At 45.3% G+C, this 18,784-nt stretch overlaps 1 protein-coding gene and 1 long non-coding RNA gene across 2 annotated transcripts in view; one reads left to right on the top strand and one right to left on the bottom strand.

Moving 5' to 3' along the window:
* Positions 1-17,182, top strand: part of LOC102500379 (serpin B6-like) — a 20,700-nt gene extending 3,518 nt beyond the window's left edge. Inside the window, 8 exon segments of the mRNA XM_014592923.2 lie at positions 6,606-6,780; positions 8,680-8,829; positions 11,380-11,394; positions 11,396-11,498; positions 12,760-12,902; positions 13,064-13,114; positions 15,604-15,759; positions 16,186-17,182. Coding sequence (XP_014448409.1) covers positions 6,616-6,780; positions 8,680-8,829; positions 11,380-11,394; positions 11,396-11,498; positions 12,760-12,902; positions 13,064-13,114; positions 15,604-15,759; positions 16,186-16,590 — 1,188 coding nt within the window. The 5' untranslated portion in view covers positions 6,606-6,615 and the 3' untranslated portion in view covers positions 16,591-17,182.
* Positions 1-18,521, bottom strand: part of LOC102500787 (uncharacterized) — a 19,895-nt gene extending 1,374 nt beyond the window's left edge. The window contains exons 1-2 of the long non-coding RNA XR_336458.2: positions 17,745-18,521; positions 1,413-1,476 (exon numbers count right to left, since the gene is read on the bottom strand). This is a non-coding gene — a long non-coding RNA (uncharacterized LOC102500787). The remainder of the gene's footprint in view (positions 1-1,412; positions 1,477-17,744) is intronic.
* Between the last annotated feature and the right edge of the window lie 263 nt (positions 18,522-18,784).

The raw sequence follows: 18,784 nt of genomic DNA, 5'->3' as shown, positions 1-18,784 counted from the left end.
ATATACACACACTTTTATACTACACGTTCACTGAATGGATAAGAGAAAACCCCAATATAAAACTGTCACTAGATCATTTATATATTTTTTTAATTTTTGGAATATCTTAGTGAGTAGTCAACTTTACATTTAGGTTTATTTTTCAGGATTTACTTATTATTGCAAAGGGATATGGAAATTGTTTTATGAGTATGTAAGGGTGGCAGATTATTTTCAAATTCACATTTCAGGACAAAAGGATTTTAATAAATGGGCACATAGTTCACAGTTAAAAGAGAAATGAGGTGGGACAACTCTGTGGCCTAGTGGTTCAGAGAGCGGGATCCAGGGGCTGGCAGGTGGCGTGATGGTAAAGGTTCTGGATTCCCACACGGCTGACTGCAGTGTAATCACAGACCTCGCAGCCTTTCCCTTTCTCTCTCTTGCTCTGGTTAAAAAAAAAAAAATGATGATGATAAAAAATATATATATATATAATTGGGACCAGCAGTTAGCATAATGGCTATGTCGCTGGACTCCCATGTAGTCGACTGCGGTTCGTGTCCTGGACCCTGTGGCTTAAAATTCACACCGGGCGCGTGTGCGTGCGTGCCCAAGATCCCGAGAGGAGACTGGAGGAGAAGGGATTGTGGCATGGCCATCCCTCCTGGGGGGTGATTTCACGCTTTCTGTCTCTCTGTCTCTCTCTGTCTGTCTGGCGAGTGCACACGCCTTATAGCAAAAACCTCTCCTAAATAAATAAATAAATAAATACATTAAATTAAATTAAAGAGAGCCTGATTCCACATAGCCAACCCTGAGGTTAAATCCTACCCTGCCTTGAAAAACATACTGGGAATATGTGCATGTGTGCTCAAAATCATGACAAGTGGAGAAATGGAGAAGACAGGATTGCAATGTGATTACATCCCCTTGGGGAGTACGACTCCCTCCCCCGCTCCCGTCTCTGTCTCTCTGATGAATGCATGGGTCCCCGGGCAAAATAAATCAATTAAAGAGAAACCAGATAATAGTGAAGAAATGGCTTTTAAACATTCAGTTGTTTTTTTCATTCTCATAAAAATAGTTATTGCATATTCGTGACCATGGTGTTTATCTTCTTTCTCTTGGAAAAGCCAGCTAAAAATAGTCAGGAAAGTTTTTGAAGCATTAAACTGAATAACACAGAAAACGAGGGAGGAGACAAACAGTGAAGAGATGCCAGTAAATTTCTGGAAGGGAGAAAGTGGACAGAGGAAGGAGCCTGCAGCCTCAACATTGGAGGCGCGAGAACCTGGAAAGGCAGGGGTGACATGCAGGGGTGCAGAATGGGCCTTGAAAGGCTGCTAAAATCAGACGCCACCCCTACCCTAGCAACCAGACAAGCCTCCTCCCTTCCCTGCCCAGCCACCCAGTAGGAAGTCAGGTCTCACCTCTACAGGAACTGATGCTGGAACTCAGGATCCTCCAGGCACTGTGGGAGGGGGAGATACTGAGCTGAAATGAGAGGATCATGGTTTGAGTCCCGGAACTGGCTGCATGAAAATCACACCAAGCACGTGTGTGTGTGTGTGTGTGTGTGTGTGTGTGTGTGTACACAAAGTTCCAGAAGGAAAATGGAGAAGACATTGTGGTGTGGCTATCTCTTCAGGGTTGATTTTTCACTTTCTCTTTCATTGTCTCTGGCGAGCCTACAAGCCCTGTGGCAAAAACCTTAAAAACTAAGAAAATAAGGACCAGCAGTTGGTGTAATGACTATGTCACTGGACTCCCATGTAGCCGACCACGGTTCAAGTCCCGGACCTGGTGACTTAAACTCACACCGGGTGCGTGTGCGTGCGTGCCCAGGATCCCGAGAGGAGAATGGAGGAGAAGGGATTGTGGTGTGGCCATCCCCCCTGGGGGGTGATTTCTTGCTTTCTGTCTCTCTACCTCTCTCTCTGTCTTTCTGGCGAGCGCACGCACCCTATAGCAAAAACCTTTCCACACACAAAAAATAATAATAATAAATAAAAGGGTAGATATTTTTAAAAATGAAACAAAATATTGAGGTGGTGAAATGTGAAAGAGAGAAGAAAGGCTAGCAGAGGCATTGTTTGAGTGGAATAAAGGGCCAGTTAAGGTACAGATTCTTCCATCTCAGGGCAGTTGGGGGGTTCAGGGTGCAGAGATTCAGGGGCCTGGAGCTCTTTTTTCTTTTTTGAAGATGTTTTTGCCATAGGGCGTGTGCGCTCACCAGACAGAGAGAGAGACAGAGAGACAGAAAGCAAGAAATCACCCCCCAGGGGGGATGGCCACACCACAATCCCTTCTCCTCCATTCTCCTCTTGGGATCTTGGGCACACACGCACACACACGAGCCCAGTATGAGTTTTAAGCCACCGGGTCCAGGATGTGAACCGTGGTCGACTACATGGGAATCCAGCGACATAGCCATTACGCTAACTGCTAGTCCCTGGGGGGCCTGGAGCTCTTGAGCACTCTGCTAGTCACCTTTGCAGCAAGGATATTTGCCACAAGGAGCCATACAAATAGCATTTTGTGTATGTACCACAACATGAAGAATGTTGAGCAGTCCCAGATAATGGTTGATCCAAGACTAGTAGGAGATACAGTAAGAAAGAAGTGAGTGAATCTGGAGGAGATGAGCAAGAGCCTTAAACATTTTTCCCAGAGTGGGAAGGAAATTCTCTTGAATGGCTAGGAAAGGGCCCAGCAAAATGAAGGCATTGGGCCACAGAAGGACCCCTCATTGTGACATCGGGAATAAGGATAAGATGTCGTAAGCTTCTAAAGAGTGGGCAATGGAGTGGGGAAGTAGATGGGAAGTGGGTCAGAATGCCAGACTTCTCAGCAGCAAACCTGGAGTCCAGAAAGCGATGCAGCCATGAGTCAGAAGTATGAATAAAATATCTCAGCACACTAAAGAACATGGGTCCAACGTGGAATCGTGCCAGTAATGTGGCTGATAAACACTGGTTAGTGCAACACTGATGTCCACGGGATCTTCAGAAAATTAATGGAAAATGTGAATTGTGAAAAAACTATGTAGGTGGTGGGTGGGTGACAGGTGGTGGTGAAGGCGGCTGGATCCCACATAGCTGACTGTACAATTCAAGTCCTGGGCCCAGCAGTTCGAAAAACACATAGGCACATGTGGTTGCAACCCAAAATCCTAAGAGAAGAATGGAGGAGAAGGGATTACTGCATGGCCCTTCCCCCTGGGATGGGTGCTTCTCACTTTTTCTCTGTCTCTCTCCAATCTGTGCATGTGCCAAAAGCAAATTTAAGGATAAGAAAAACAAAAACCAAAAACCAACCAACCAAACAAACAAACAAAAAACACCAAAAAACAAGAGAAGAAAAGAAAAAACTATGCATTTATTTCTGATTTATTTTTGTACTAAAAAAAACTACATTCATTCTACTGTTTCTTAACTTTTTGAAGTATCTTCATATAAGGAAAGAAAAGAGTAGTAGAATTGCAGCCTGGATAAAAGCCATAAGTGAAATTATATTTCAGGAGAGCTGAGTGTATCAGAACTTTAAATTAAAATCTAAATTGTAGTATGATGCATGAAAGTCTTAAACAAAGGAAATATATGTTCTGTTTTTGTCACTGATGTGCCCAACAACAGCAGCAGTATTTCCCATCAGCCTCAATACTCAACAGATTTTACACTTTAAGTTCTCCATTAAAAGGAACCAGGGGGAGGGCTGATACCGAAGTCTTGGGCCTAGATAAAGTAGAAATAGTCCTGTAAGATTTAATTGTTGCTTTAACACAACGGTCTTTAAAATCAACATCTGGTGACAAACCAATTGAAAGAGAATCCTGTCAAGTTAGGATAATTTGAGCACCAGGAAGGAAACAAACATCCTTTAGCTGAAGTATATTGTTGGTACAAAGCCCTGAGTCCATTAAGATGTTTAGAGAAGGTACACAAGAAATTTGAGAAAGGCACTGTCAGCCTAAAAAGGTAAACTAGTCAAAGTATGTGAAACAAGGAGTTTACCTGAGCATATGTGTGAGGACTGCACCTGGCATGCAACCTGGATGAACACACTCAGGTTGCCCAGGATGTGCTCGCCAAGGTCTTATACTCCTCAAGGAGGTTTAAAGTCAAAACAAGAGAGAGGGATCATTGTTTACGGATAAGTAACAAGGGTCAATTGATGCCATCTTTTGTTATTGGTATGATTGTTGGTGTCACTTGTATCAGTGGGACAGGTAGTGTCACGGCAGATGTCTTCACAGAGGCAGTCCCTTGGGTCAGATTGGTTCAGTCAGGGTTGACACAAAAGATTGTATTTTGATTACGACCAACTTTTCCTGTGCTAAAGAATTTATAATGTTTACACTGCATTTGCAATGCTACAGAAAAAAAAAACTGGTTATTATAGGTTCCTAAACTAACAAGCATAGTGTCTATGTACCAACCTAAAGGCCTAAAAATTAAAGTAAAAGACCTGGAACCAAGTTACATGATAGAACACAGCCATGAATCTCAGATGGAAGAAAACTCAGTGACACTTCATCTGAAGGAGAGACATCAGGTTACAAGACCCTGAAGTTTGGTGTTTGTTGAAGTCTTGCTTCCCTGATTATACTTGGCTCCAAAAAGATTGAGCGCTCCGTGTTAAAAGTAGCTGGGTTGGACAATGACTATGGACTGACAGCCTTACCCTCTTGTTGAGGAAAAATTGCTTTAATTTTTTTTTTTTTTTTAGTTTTTACTATAGGGTCATGAGCTCACCAGACAGAGACAGAGAGATATAGGGAGAGAGGGAAAGGGAGAAATCACCCCAGTGGGGATGGCCATACCTCAATCCTTTGTCCTCCAGTCTCCCCTTGTGATTTGGGGTACACCTGCACATGCCCCAGCATGACTTTCAGGCTGCTGGGTCTGGGACCTGAACTGCGGTCACCATGTGGGAGTCCAGCTGCCTTAACCCCCAAGCCACCAGCTGGCCCAAACTTGCACTTTAATTTGATTTTTTACAAACTTTTCTTTTGGAGTCCCTTCCTATGAAGGAACACCACAGCTATAGACGTAGAGGTGTGCTTAGAGAAGCCTGGGTTAATCCATCACTGGGATCTCCAGCTGTTTGGTTGGGTAGCCTCTCCCCAGTCCTGTCCACTCTGTGAAAATATCCACCCTTGTTTCCCCTTTTCCTTGTTCTGTGGTCTCCCACCCTCTGCTCAGGTGTCATCAGGACTTTCTCAGCATGTATGAGTTCCCTGACTTGGAAATACTGATTTGGTAAATATTTTTGCAGGACTATAGAGAGGCCAGGCCCTGCTTCCCAGGCACTCTGCTCTGTCTGCAGCTTCCCTGACTGCACCCTTTGCCTCTTGTCCTCTGACCTTTGGTGGGAGGGCAGAGCATTGGTGCTAAGCAGTGGTCGGAGGCAGAGTGTTGGCTCTGAGCTAGCTGTGGGCTCCTTAGCTTGGGAATATCCCTTCACATCTGTGATCTTCACATTCCTGGTTGTAATGGGTGTCTCTAAAGTCCTACTGTTCTTTAACATTTCGTAAATGGTTCCTACCAGCCTTGAAATACTCCTGCCCTTCCCCACACCCTACTGCCCAGCTGTATTCCTGTTCCCGACCTTGCCAGGGCTGTTGGGACTGCCGAATGCCCTGCATACCAGGACTTACACAGAGCTCTGAGCTCTGAGCATGTACCTGCAGGTGGAGGTGAGCAGGTCCCTGCTGCCCTGAGCTGGGTTTGTGTGTGAGGGCACTGTGAGGGCATGGGCCAGCACCCCAAGGTCCAGAACAAAGGGGAGGAACGCATGCCCCAGACAGCAGAAGGTCCTCGGAGCCCGCTCTGATTTTGGGCTTTGCCACAAGCAAAAGTTGCCTAGAAGAACCGAGGACCCAAAGGTGCTGATTGTAAGGCTCTCCTACGTACACCTATGTGTGAGGCTTGACTTTTATTTTAAGGCTTAAGGTTACCCTAAAATGGGGTCCTCTCTCACAGGACATTTGTCCTTTCTGCTGTAACTTTGCAAGCAAATGTATCACTCTGAATGATTTTTACATTATGAGAGCACTTCAAAAAGTTCTTGGAATTAAAGGATGAGATGATTTCAATAACGTTGAAATCTATGCATAGTTTTCATTTATAATACATTTTCTAGGAATTTTTGATGACCGTCTTGAATGAAACAACACATGTAAGCACATACAATGCACAAGGGTATAGACGCGGAAATATGCCAGTAGACCTTCTGTAGTCCTGCTCCCAGGAAGTGCCTAGGGAGAGTCCTATGTGCCCCCCGCATGCTTTTTCTGGCTCTGGCCTAAGTGTGCTGACAGGAGTCTCGACCAAATTGGACCATACTATTAGGTCTTTTTCTATGCAAAACTACATCATGACTTTCTCAAAAGGCCCAATATAATAAATGTTCAGATTTTTAACTTAATAATAGCAACGCAACATCATTTTGAGAGCCTCAAAGACACTGAGTCGTGTATGTGTGTGTGTGTGTGTGTGTGTGTGTGTTTATTTGCTCCTGAACCAAAGTATCCATGGTAACTTAATGAGGAGGAGAATAAACATGCAGTAGACGCGTGTGCCTGGGTTTATGTGATACTGATTTAGAACTTGTCGTCCCAGGCTCGCCATCATGGATTCTCTATCAAAAGCCAATGGCACCTTTGCCTTAAATCTTTTAAAAGTGCTGTGTGAAGACAACTCAAGGAATGTGTTTTTCTCACCTGTGAGCCTCTCCTCCTGCCTGGCCATGGTTCTCATGGGAGCCCAGGGAAACACCGCAGCCCAGATGGCTAAGGTATGGAACACCATTGCAGGGCAGCAATAAATGTTGTGCATTGTTGATTCTAGCTGGTCCCGCACATTTCACATCCCAAAGGGATTGTTCTCTGTACACAGTTGTGTGGGCATTGTAGGGGTGTGGATGGAGTTACAGGGAAGATACACTATTCCTGCATGAGTACATTGGGACGAGCTCCACCTCTGTTGTGGAAGGAGGGTGGTGCTGGATTCTGAGGACTGGGTAGTTCACCGCATGGCTTAGCTGTCCATGACTTTATAAGTAGCTGTGAAGTCACATGGTTCACATGCAGTCTTGTCGATTGCTTTTCCATGCTTTGAAAGTTTCTCATTTAAGTGTAAAAACCTCATAAGAATGGTTCTTGTCCACCAAAAATGAAGTATTTCACTTATTTGTTGAGGAGTAACCACATCCCAACAGCTAACAGCTTAAGATGACAATTTCCTGTTGGCTGATTTTGGCAGATCTGATGGTGCATCTGTCACTGGGTGCCGGAGGGTCCGTTGTGTGGCAGAGGCTCAACCAGGGTGCCTCTCGCCTCTTCTGTGTGGCCTTTTCTTCTCGGGCCTCCCACACACGCCTCTTTGGCAGAGCAGCCCAGGATCATGAGGCTCAATAACTGAGTTCCAGGAGGAGCGGCCCAGGAGGGCAGGTTGGAGGGCAGGTGCTCAAGTCTCCGCCTGTCTCCTGCTTGCTAAAGCCCCACTGGGTATTAGGGACTGAGAGGGACTGAACTAAGGCATGGACCCTGACGGTATGGCTCACCAGGGCCACCCATGACTGCTGTCATCTGCCTCCAGATCCCTAATGGTTCTCAGCCTCTCACATGTAAGGTCCCCTTCTTTTCCCAGGACCCCGAATTCTCATTTCATTATGGAGTAAGGCTTGGGTTAGAAGTCCAGGAGAAACAGGAGTGATCCAGGAATTCAGGCTCTTTCAATGCAGCTCCTTGAGTATTGTTCCTGGGAACCAGGATTTGTGAACGAAAGGAACAAATTATCTGCCCCCCTTCTTTCTCCTTCTTGAATATACTGCAGTGAGACAGGGAGGAATAACTGCAGCGAATACTTTCTTTAAAAACATGGTGCCGGTGTATTAGTTTGCTAGGACTGCTATAGAAGATCTTACACGGGGCGGTCTAAAACATGGGAGTTTATTTCTCACAGTTCTGAAGGCTGGAAGTCTGAGGTCAAGGTGTGTCCAGGGCCGGTTTCTCCTGAAGCCCCGTCCTTGGCTTGTAGATGGCTGTCTTCTCTCTGTGTCCTCACACGGTCATTCCTCTGTGTCTTTGTGTGTCTGTCCTAATCTCTACTTCTTAAAGGACACCAGTCATAGTGGATTAGGGCCCACCCCGACGACTGCAGTTTAACTCGATTATCCTTTGAGGACCCTGTCTCCAATTAAGGTCATATTCTGAGATATTGGGAGTTGGGACTTCAATGTGTAGATCTGAGATGGGGGGCACAACTCAGCCCGTAGGAGGAGATATGGGGAGCGGTGTATATTGCAGTCATTGAACCACTGCAGTTCCAAAGTCTGGCCAGGGGTGTGTAAGTAGCCTAGATCCAGTAGCAGGGGACAGACTGCACCTTCTGGGGTCAGAAGCCACCTTCGTAGGCAGAGCTGGGAGGTCTGATTGGCAGCCGTATTTGCAACCATAGTGCAAGTAGTGAGTGTGAAGAGCCTGGGTTTGTGTTAGGGCATTTCTGCTCATCCCTGTAACAACAAGGAGGGAGGCCAGGGAGGGAGCTTTCAAGACCTTTCATCTTAGATCAGGTGATCTTTTAAGTTATAGCAGGGATCTGTACACCTGTTAGGCTGAGTTTGGTGGTGTATCCAGTTCCTGAAGTTAGGGCACACTGAAGTTGTGTATTTTTATTCTGTTTTTCATTTTAGGCGCTTTCTTTTGATGAAAGTGACAATGGAGGTGTGGACGTCCACCAGGGTTTCCAGCAGCTTCTCAGTGCATTGAACAAGCCTGACGCGCAGTACTTGCTGAGGACGGCCAACAGGCTCTTCGGGGAAAAGTCTTACGAGTTCCTCTCTGTAAGTCTCACTTGCTGGTTTTCATTAAGGACATCAAGGTAGGAGGTGGGAGGCGGGCTCGTGCGCTCCAGCGGAGTGGGGCTGCCAGTGTCCTTGCTCCGTATGTGCTCTCAGCAATTTGCCTGTCTTCACCTACCAGTATGTCTTAAATTTTCTTTATCTCTGTGTAGGTGGATCTTTCTCATTTTCAAAAATCACTGGAGAGAGATAGACGGGCAACCCCAACACGGACTACATGCCTGCCATGATCTACCTCCAGTTTCGCTATGCCATCTCCTGGCACCTCATTGCATTTGTGAAGTTTATTCCTCTATTTCTCCTAGGAGCAAGGGATAGAAAGAGAGAAACAGACAGAGAGACAGAAAGCTAGCATCCCCAACAGAGTTTTTATACTACGACCTACCCCTGACCTCAGCCTGGGACATGGATGCACACATGCCCAGCATACTCAGGGAGGTCTATAGATACAAACAGAGAACCTTCCAATGTGACTCAACCTTGCATAGCACCAGTTTTATCACTGGGCTCCCTTCTGACTCCTCATTTTTCTTCTTCTTTTTTTTTTGGAAAGGTTTTTGCTATAGGGCACGTGCGCTCACCAGAAAGAGAGAGAGAGACAGAGATAGAAAGTGAGAAATCACCCCCCAGAGGGGATGGCCATGACACACTCCCTTCTCCTCCATTCTCCTCTCGGGATCTTGGGCACACACGCACACGCACCCAGCGTGAGTTTAAGCCACCGGGTCCAGGACTCAAACCGCAGTCAACTACATGGAGTTCAGCGACATAGTCATTACACTAACTGCTGGTCCCATTGTCTTCTTTTTCTTTTAACATTTATTTTCTTCATTTACTTCATCCACATTTTCTAAATTATCTACAATGACTACATTGTTTTTTTATTTTTTAGTTTGCTATTGAGCATGTGTGCTTGCCAGGATAGAACGAGACAGAAAGCGAGAATGGAAGAGAGAGAAAACAAAAACAGAGAGCAAAAGAAAGCACCCCTCAGGGTGGATCTTGGGATCAAGGAGTATGGCCATGCTGTAACACTTCTCCTTCATTCTGGTCTTAGAATCTGGGGCATGTATATACATGTGCCTGGCATGATTTTCAAGTTGCCAGGCCTGGGGCTCCAACAAGAGTTGGCCATGTACGATCCACCTGCCTCAACCTTCTGCCATATACTGGGCCCTTTTCTTACTATGTTATGAGAATTCCTTATATGTTTGTGTCAATTGTACTCTTTCCTTATGATTTCTATTTTATCATTTTCAAACCTATTTCAGACCAAATGAATTTCTAAAACAAATTGCTGTGAAATTAATGTAATCAAACAGGAGGTAAGATTTGCACTTGACAATTGTTTTATTTATTTTTTAACTGTCGTAGCTACTTTCTAGATCACTGTTATCTTCTCCTAAGCCTCCTGTGGAAGAAAAACAAAACTCCCAAAATCAAGGACTATTATTCTAAAACATTTATTTGTTTTTCCTTCTTTTTTTTGGTGGCTATTTTGTGAAGGTATTGCTATTTAAACTGTTTTGATATTGGGAAATAAAGAGATTCCAAATATTTGTTAATCGGTTCGTATTATTTTCGTGTTCCAAGAATGTAACATCAATTGAAATAGATGATCAGCTATTCCTTTATTGGGCTAGTTGTTGCTTGTAAAATAGTAACTTAAATAACAGACTGTTGTTTGTCCAGTGTGTTTAAAAGTTGTAAAAAGTCATCCAAAGGTGGAAGTTGTGAGTAACTGGTTTGCGTCCACACTATTTTCCTAGACTGAAAGATTAAAAAAAAAAAAATTCAAAGGCATTGATCAACAAGCAGAAGAGTGAAATTGGCAAAGTATGTACTATGCAAAGATGAAACATCCTTGATGTTTAGTCTAGGCAGTGCCTGCAACATCAGGAGAATTTGGTCATGATACTTACAATAGTGATAATGCAAATAATTCATCTAGTCTTCAGCATGACCTCTGAGGTGTAGCTGCTGCTGTCGCCTTTATAAACTGCTCCCTTAGAGGATCCAATGGTCTGGAAAACTTATTTGTTTGTTTTTTGTAGAGGTTTTTGCTATAGGGCGTGTGCACTCGCCAGACAGAGAGAGAGAGGGACAGAGAGATAGAAAGCGAGAAATCACCCCCCAGGGGGGATGACCACGCTGCAATCCCTTCTCCTCCATTCTTCTCTCGGGATCTTGGGCACGCACGCACACGCGCTCGGCATGAGTTTAAGCCACCGGGTCCGGGACGCGAACTGTGGTCGACTACGTGGGAGTCCAGCAACATAGCCATTACACTAACTGCTGGTTCCTGGAAAACTTATTTGGTATCCAGATCAGTGTTTTACTTAGTTAATAAACTAAAATTAAATGTAACTGAAAAACTGAAAGGTCAGACTTAAGGTTATGTCTTCATTTTGTTTTTATAAACCACATCTGTAAAATCATAAAGTTAATTAATTTTCTGATTTGGGACAATGAAGCAGGTAGCCGTTGGTATCATCTCTGTACTGTGTAGTTATGTTGCTTTGTCTGTTCCAGTCCTTTAAAGATTGTTTGCTGCAAATTCTACGAATCAGAGATGGAAGAGCTTGATTTTATGAATGCTACAGAGGAGTCCAGAAAACACATCAACACTTGGGTAGAGAAAAAGACAGAAGGTGAAAAATGTTTTCTTTCTATTTTTAGTAGTAGTTTAATCAGTCTTATTGTCAGTTCCTTCACAAGACTGTCAAAGGTAAACGGGATCTTTATTTTCCTCTGAATAACAGTGAGCTTCGAAAGTTTGCTTCTGAAGTGTCAGTCAATGACATTTTCTCCAGTGTTCTCCCGGTCTCATCAATGAATGTGTGATGTCTCTGGATATTTGGTACACTTCTTCCAGAACAATCCACACTTTAATGTTTTTGTTTGTTTTCTTTTGTTTTTGTTAACATTAGTATAGTCTTTCCTTTTTACAAATGGTATAAAGAAAATTTGTCACAGGACAGGTCTGGGCTATTTTCCTTCATGGTACACTTTAGTTGTATAGTTTTCGCACCTTATTACAAGACACTTAGCCATGCCTTGTCTACCTGCAGCTCTTAATTTAAACTCTTGAAACTTGTAAAAGACATCTTATGATCTTTTTTTATATTTTAAAGATTAGTTGTGTCTTTCTTCCATGAGGGGGAGGGACCCTAAAGGGTCTTGATACCATGATCCACCTGTAGCCCGAGTCAGCCCCAGATCATGGGCACACACATGCCTTGCCTACTCAGGGAGGTCTCTGGCTATGAACCTGGAACCTTCCCCAGTGGGTCAACTTTGCAGAGTGTCAATTTTACCACCGTGCAACCATCCAGTTCCATAATATTGTCTTTTCATAGTCCTTAAGTTCCTGTTTTAAGTCATCTGTGCTAGACACCTTTTTCTGTCACACATGTTATGAATATGTGGAAACACCTATTCATTCATTTTTTTTTTATTGCTAGAGCAATTTTTGCTATAGGGTGCACGCGTTTGACAGAGGAAGATGGAGAGACAGAGAGTGACAGAGAGAAGGAAAGTAAGAAATCACTCCCAGAAGAGATGGACATGCTGCAATCCTTTCTCCTCCATTCTTCTCTTGGGATCTTGGGAACGTACACACATGCGCCCAGCGTGAGTTTAAGCCAATAGGTCTGGGACTCAGACTGCAGTTGACTATTTGGGAGTCCAGTAATATAACTATCATGCTATTTTCTGGTCCCTACTTGTTCATTTTATGTATTTTTGTCACTTTGCTTTAGGGACAGAAATCTCTTTATATTTGGAGGACAGTGAAATCCTTTATCCACGTACTTTACTACTCAAGGAGACGGTCCATCTGACTATCATCCCTAGTGCGTCTATCAGCAGATTCTTTTAGTTAACTGGTTCTTCCAATCTTTCTCCTTTCAGGTAAAATTACAGAATTGCTGTCTCCAGATTCAGTGAGTTCACTGACTAAACTAGTTCTGGTCAATACCATCTACTTCAAAGGAAACTGGGAAAAGCAGTTCGAGAGAGAGAGTACCAGGGAGAGGCCATTCAAAGTCAGCAAGGTGAGTATCGTGCGACAGCAAAGGAGGTTGGTGATCCGCTGGTTTCCAACATGAGGAGGCCACCTGTGCTTATGCAGCCTTGGGAACCCCAGCACTGGGCCTCCCCTCCCCCAGCCTGGGGCCTTTCTCTCACCTTCCCATTCTTTCGTGTGTCGTCACAGGTGGACACACACTCCTGCGGCTGCCTGTGCTGTCACCGCCGTGCCGTGCTGGTATGTTCCATCTACATGGGCAGTCTTGATGGTGTAGCCCTCAGGCTTACTTAAGCTCCTTCATGGCTTCTCAGGACTTCGAGATAAAGTCCAAACTCCAAAGCGTGGTGTAGAGGCTCGCTCTAGTCTGTTCTGTTGCTGATGACAGAATTCCCCGAGTCTGGGTACTTCATGAAAATAGAGGTTTATTCAACTTATGTCTGCAGGTTCATGGTCCAGGGACTGCATCTGGTGAGGGACGTCTTTCTTGATCCAAATATGGTGGAGGGCAGAACCTTGAGTAGAGCAGAGCGTGCCTCTGCCTGTCCCACTCCTTCTCCTTGAAACCAGGACTCAGTCATGGGGGCCCCACCTCGGTGCCTCATCACTTCCCAGAGGCCCCACCTTTTACCACATCAGATGACATCTTCGCCCTAAATGCTGTTAAAAATGGCTCGCCAAATTGAACACATGGTTTTTGGGGACACATTCAAACCACAGGTAGGCTCTTTGTGGACCTAATCCTGTCACATCCCCCCATTTCTCTCTCTTCATTCCCATCAGTTCCTACACACTCCTTTCTTTCCAGTGACATCCCTTCTGAAGCCTCTGAGGACAGCCCTCTTTGGGGGTGTCTATACCCCTACTTTAACCAGTCACGGCACCCTTGCTGGCCTCCATGGGACATTGCAGGAATTGAAGGACTAATGAAGGCTGACTGAGAGACGGCTGTCATACTGGTGCCTTGCATATTGTTGGTGCTCAGTAAATACTGACCCAGTAACTGTTCTTGTCTTGTTTTGAGAGTCAGCATAATGTAAGTACAGGTTATATTTAAAGGCAAGCACACGAAGAGACATGTACATAGGATAAGCACAGAGTTTAGCCAGCTCAAACTTGGAAAATGTTATTTAGCCTTCTCTCACAGAATTCAGTTCCCCTTTTGCTTATCTTTAATTATAGAGATTTTTGCACATATGCCAAAACAGACAAGCTGGACTCATTGCAGTGTATTCTTTTTTTTTTTTTCTTTTTTTTGGAGAGGTTTTTGCTATAGGATGTGTGTGCTCGCCAGAAAGACAGAGACAGAGAGAAAAAAGCGAGAAACCTCCCCCCAGGGGGATGGCCATGCCACAATCCCTTCTCCTCCGTTCTCCTCTCGGGATCTTGGGCACACACGCACACGTGCCCGGCGTGAGTTTAAGTCACCAGGTTCAGGACTGGACCCGTGTTCAGCTACATGGGAGTCCAGCGACATAGCCATTATGCTAACTGCTAGTCCTGCAGTGCATTCTTGACCACTGACCCTGAGTTAGATTTGACCTAACCGGGCTGATTTGAGCATGAACCTTCAGTTTCTCAAGAAATGTATTTCTTGTTGAGCTTCATTCTGAAATGAGCTGTCCTTGTTACAGATTATCACCAGGATAGATAGACGATTACAATCCCCTTCCTCTAGTCTTTCAGCCCACTAGGATCCTGGGCATGTAGACAGGGACCCAGTGAGTTTTCAGGCCAAGCAGGTCAGGGATTCAAGCTGCATTGTTCCTGTGGCCGCCAGCACTGCAGGCTGTCAAGCTACCCCAGAAGCTGGCCTGATAGGAGATTTTCATCTTAGTTCATATATTACACAATCATATATTTGGTGAGTTACCCAGTTACTGAGCTTAGATCCTTATGTATTACAAGAGTAGAGCCTTGGGCCCTGGAGACACGCAGGGAGAAATTGTCTAAGGCAGGGATCAGCTACTGCAGCCTGCAGGCCAAAGCCAGCCACTGCCTCAGGTGTTTAAAGTCGTGGGGCTGGTCCCACAGCCCAGTGGTTGAGGGAACTGGATCGTACATTCCTGGGCCTGGCAACATGACAACCATGCCAGGCACTTGTGTAAGCATGCCAACATCATGATACGATGCATAAATGATGGAGAAGGGATGGCGTCATGAGCATGCTCCATTGGAGGGTGCTTTCTCCTTTTGTCTGTTTGGTGAGTGTACACACACCCTCTGGTAATTTAAAAACTAAACAAATAGAGGTCAGTAGGTAGCGTAGTGATGAAGGTGCTCGTCTCCCAAATGGCCAACCAGGGTTCAAGTTCTAAACCCAGCAGCCTGAAAACCATCCTGGGTGCAAGCTCTTGTGTGCCCGAATTCCTGAAAGGAGAATGGAGAAGGGATTACTGTGTGGCCATCCACCATAAGGTGATCTCTCACTTCCTCTTTCACTGTCTCTCTCTCTTTCTCCAGTGAGGACAGATGCCCTGTGGCAAACATAAATAAATAATTAACATTAAAAATAAAGCCATGAGATGAATGAGATCAGCAAAGACAAGCACAGGGTGCTCTAGTATTTGAAAGTTGTGGTAGGGAAGACAAGCTGTCAGAGAGTGGCCAGCAGGGGTGTTCTGGACGCTGAGAAAAGAAGGTGCTTCTAGGGGCTGAGAATGGCTGGCTCTGTCAAGTGGGCACGGTGGGTCTTGATTTGATTTAATGCTTAACTGTTTCCTTTCTAGGATGTAGTAAAACCTGTGCAAATGATGTATATGAAATCGACTTTTAAAATGACCCATGTAAGAGAAATATCCACCACAATCCTGGTGCTGCCCTATGTCGGCCAGGAGCTGAACATGGTCATCATGCTTCCAAATGAAAACACTGACCTGAAAACGGTAACGAGCTCCAAGGGACAATCCTGCAGGGACGGGAGGGAGCTGCCCTAGGGCGTCTCTAGCAGCTCTCCAAGTCCCTTGTTCCGGTGAGCTGTGTGGGCCTAGCGCCACTCTGACCAGGCCGTGCTGAGCTGCCCTGTGTAGAACACCCAGATCCTGGCAGATGGCCCTGGTGGACAGCACTGTCCTGGGTCTAAAATCTGCACGTGTGGGCAGTGGTAAAGGTGGGAAGGTTCCCAGTTCCTGCCCAGAGACCTCCCTGAGAACACTGGGCAGGCAGGAGTCTATGACCCAGGCTGGCCAGGACCAGGAGTGGACTGCAGTGTGCAGACCCTGTAGCGGGTGCTTTCTGTTTCTCCTTTTCTCTCTTTATCTCTTTTGTTCATGGCAAAATAAATAAATGCATAACCAACTCTCTTATTTCAGGTGGAAAAAAAAATTACTTACGAGAAATTCTTAGATTGGACCAGGGAAGATAAGATGCATGAAAAAGAAGTGGAGGTTTTCCTCCCTAGGTTTAAGCTGGAGGAAAATTACGACATGGGGGCCGTCCTCCGCAGGCTGGGCATGACCGACGCCTTCGAGCAGGGCAGCGCAGACTTCTCCGGAATGTCGTCCAGGAGAGACCTGTTCCTGTCCAAGGTCGTGCACAAGTCCTTTGTGGAGGTCAACGAGGAGGGCACCGAGGCCTCGGCGGCCACTGACACCATGGTGACGTTTGGCTTAAGCAGCTTTACACTCATCTTCAAAGCCGATCGCCCCTTCCTGTTTTTCATCAGGGAGCAACAGACCAATGGGATCCTGTTTGCTGGCCGGTTTTCCTCCCCGTGAGGATCCCCGCATGCAGCCCTTCTCTTTTTTTCCTGCTGCCATCTTTCCCTCTGACACTCCTCTTGTGCCTCACACCCAAGTGACCTTACCAGTTGTGTGACAACAGTTCAGAAATAACAGTCCTGATTGTGGAATCCTGTTTTAAGAACCTCCATTCTGTGTGCTCATCTAGGAGCTGGTTTTCTAGCATCTGAAACTCCCAACCTCCTTCTGCAGTCTGTGGTCACACTGGCAGGGGAGCTCTGCTCCTTAGCTGCCTCCCGCATGGACCCCATGTCGTCACTGTGGGGGGACAGCTCCCCTTGCTGTGGGTCACCCCTCCCTCCCCACCAGGCCCAGGGAGACAAAAGTGATGCTGCTTGCACTTTTCTACATTTAGCAAGAGAATAGAGGGCTATAGAAGTCCCAGAGGACAGTGACTCAGACCAAAAAGAACTCTGTCTTCTCTCTTGCTTGCCTTCCTGCTTTCCTGGGGATCAGCAGGTCAGAGGTCTATTCAGATGCCTGCCCACTGCCCACTTCTGCCTCATCAGCCACAGACAACACAATGGAACTTGTGGAAGTGTCAGAAAAGCAATTCAGAATATATGTAGTGACCAAACTAAATAAGATGCAAGAGAAAACAGACAACGAGATCCAGGAGATGAGGAAGTCCTTTTGTGATTTGAAAGAAGAAATAGACACCAGGAAAAAGAATCAAACAGAATTGTTAGAGATGTAAAATGCAATACAGGAAATTAAAACCTCCCTCGAAAGTATTAGAAGTAGGCTAGATCATCCAGAAGATCAAATCTCGAATGTAGAAGACAATACAATACCTCTGATCTAGAAAAAATGATCAGAAAGACTCAGAAAATAACCAAGAAAATATACAAAAAATACTAGATACTATCAAGTGCCCAAAAAACTATTAATTAGAATCCCAGAAGAAGAAGAAAATACTAAGGGCATCAATAATTTATTCCATAAAATCCTGGCAGAAAACTTTCCAAACCTAGAGAGGCATTCAAATAGCCAGACTCAAGAAATAATTAGGATTACAAATAGAATCAACCCAAGAAGATTCTCCACAAGGCACACCATAGCCAGATTGGCCAACACCAGACAAAGATAAGATATTAAAATCGGCATGAGAGATATGTCAGGTTACTTACAAAGTTTATTCCATCCGATGTCAGCTGTTCGGGTCTGAGCTATTAAAGGAAGTGACCAGCCAAACAGAATCTCAAAAGGAGAGTAACTATGATTTTGGGGTGTACATCCAACCCAGAACAGGGCCAGTGGGAGAACATCCACCCATCCTGTGTCTTGACAGAGCTTAGCCAGGGTAGGCTTGAGAGTGCGATTCATTTGTTCAATTCTCTCAGAGCTCTGAGGTCAGTAAACTATGTGGAGCTTCCATTTAATGCCCAAAGCCTTGGCTACTCCCTGTATAACTTCTGTGACAAAGGCAGTTGTCTGACCCAATCATAAGAGGAAGTCCAAACTGGGATATAACTTTCTTCAAAAGGTCTCGAGTGACTTCTCTGGCCTTTTCAGTTCAGGTAGGGAAGGCCTCCATTCAGCCTGAGTAAGTGCAGACCAGGATTAGTAAGTATTTATAGCCCCGGCATGGCCACACTTCTGAGAAATCTGTCTCCAGTAATTCCAGGGGAGTCAGCCCACTGACTTGTATTCCAGCTGGCTGTGCTGGGTCCTGGGCAGGGTTATTTCTGGCACAGGTCTCACATCGCATGCTCACAGTTGCACACAATGACGGTAGGCAACTCAGAAAGTAGTTTCAGCCCAACATGTTCTCTAGGTTAATTTTTCCCCAGTGAGTCAACTCGTGGTGCTGCTTTACCGAGTATCCCAGAGACCGAGGTATGTGTATTCTCTTATCTGGCAATCTTTATTATCTATCTTCTTTCAGGGTTGCTCCCTCTTGATTTTGCCCAGTGATGTTTGTCAGAGGTGGTGGGGGTGGGGTGGGGAGCTTTTGGGAGGCTTGTGAGTGGCAACGTTTTTGCCAGAGCGGTTGGGCCCTGATTGGCTACGGCTTTGGTTGCTGGGTCTGCCAGTTGATTTCCCAGGGTGGTGGGGTCTTCCCCCTCCAGTGTTCTCTGAAGTGGATGATTGTCACTTGTTTTGGATCACAGAAAGCCTCTAATAGCTGTCAGATTTTCTCCTTGTTTTTGATTGTCTTTCCCTCTGC

The sequence above is a fragment of the Tupaia chinensis genome, unplaced genomic scaffold (assembly GCF_000334495.1).
Source record: "Tupaia chinensis unplaced genomic scaffold, TupChi_1.0 Scaffold138812_1, whole genome shotgun sequence".
Classification (NCBI taxonomy): domain Eukaryota; kingdom Metazoa; phylum Chordata; class Mammalia; order Scandentia; family Tupaiidae; genus Tupaia; species Tupaia belangeri.
The sequence above is the reverse complement of the archived record's forward strand: the minus strand, read 5'-3'. Positions and strand labels throughout refer to the sequence as shown.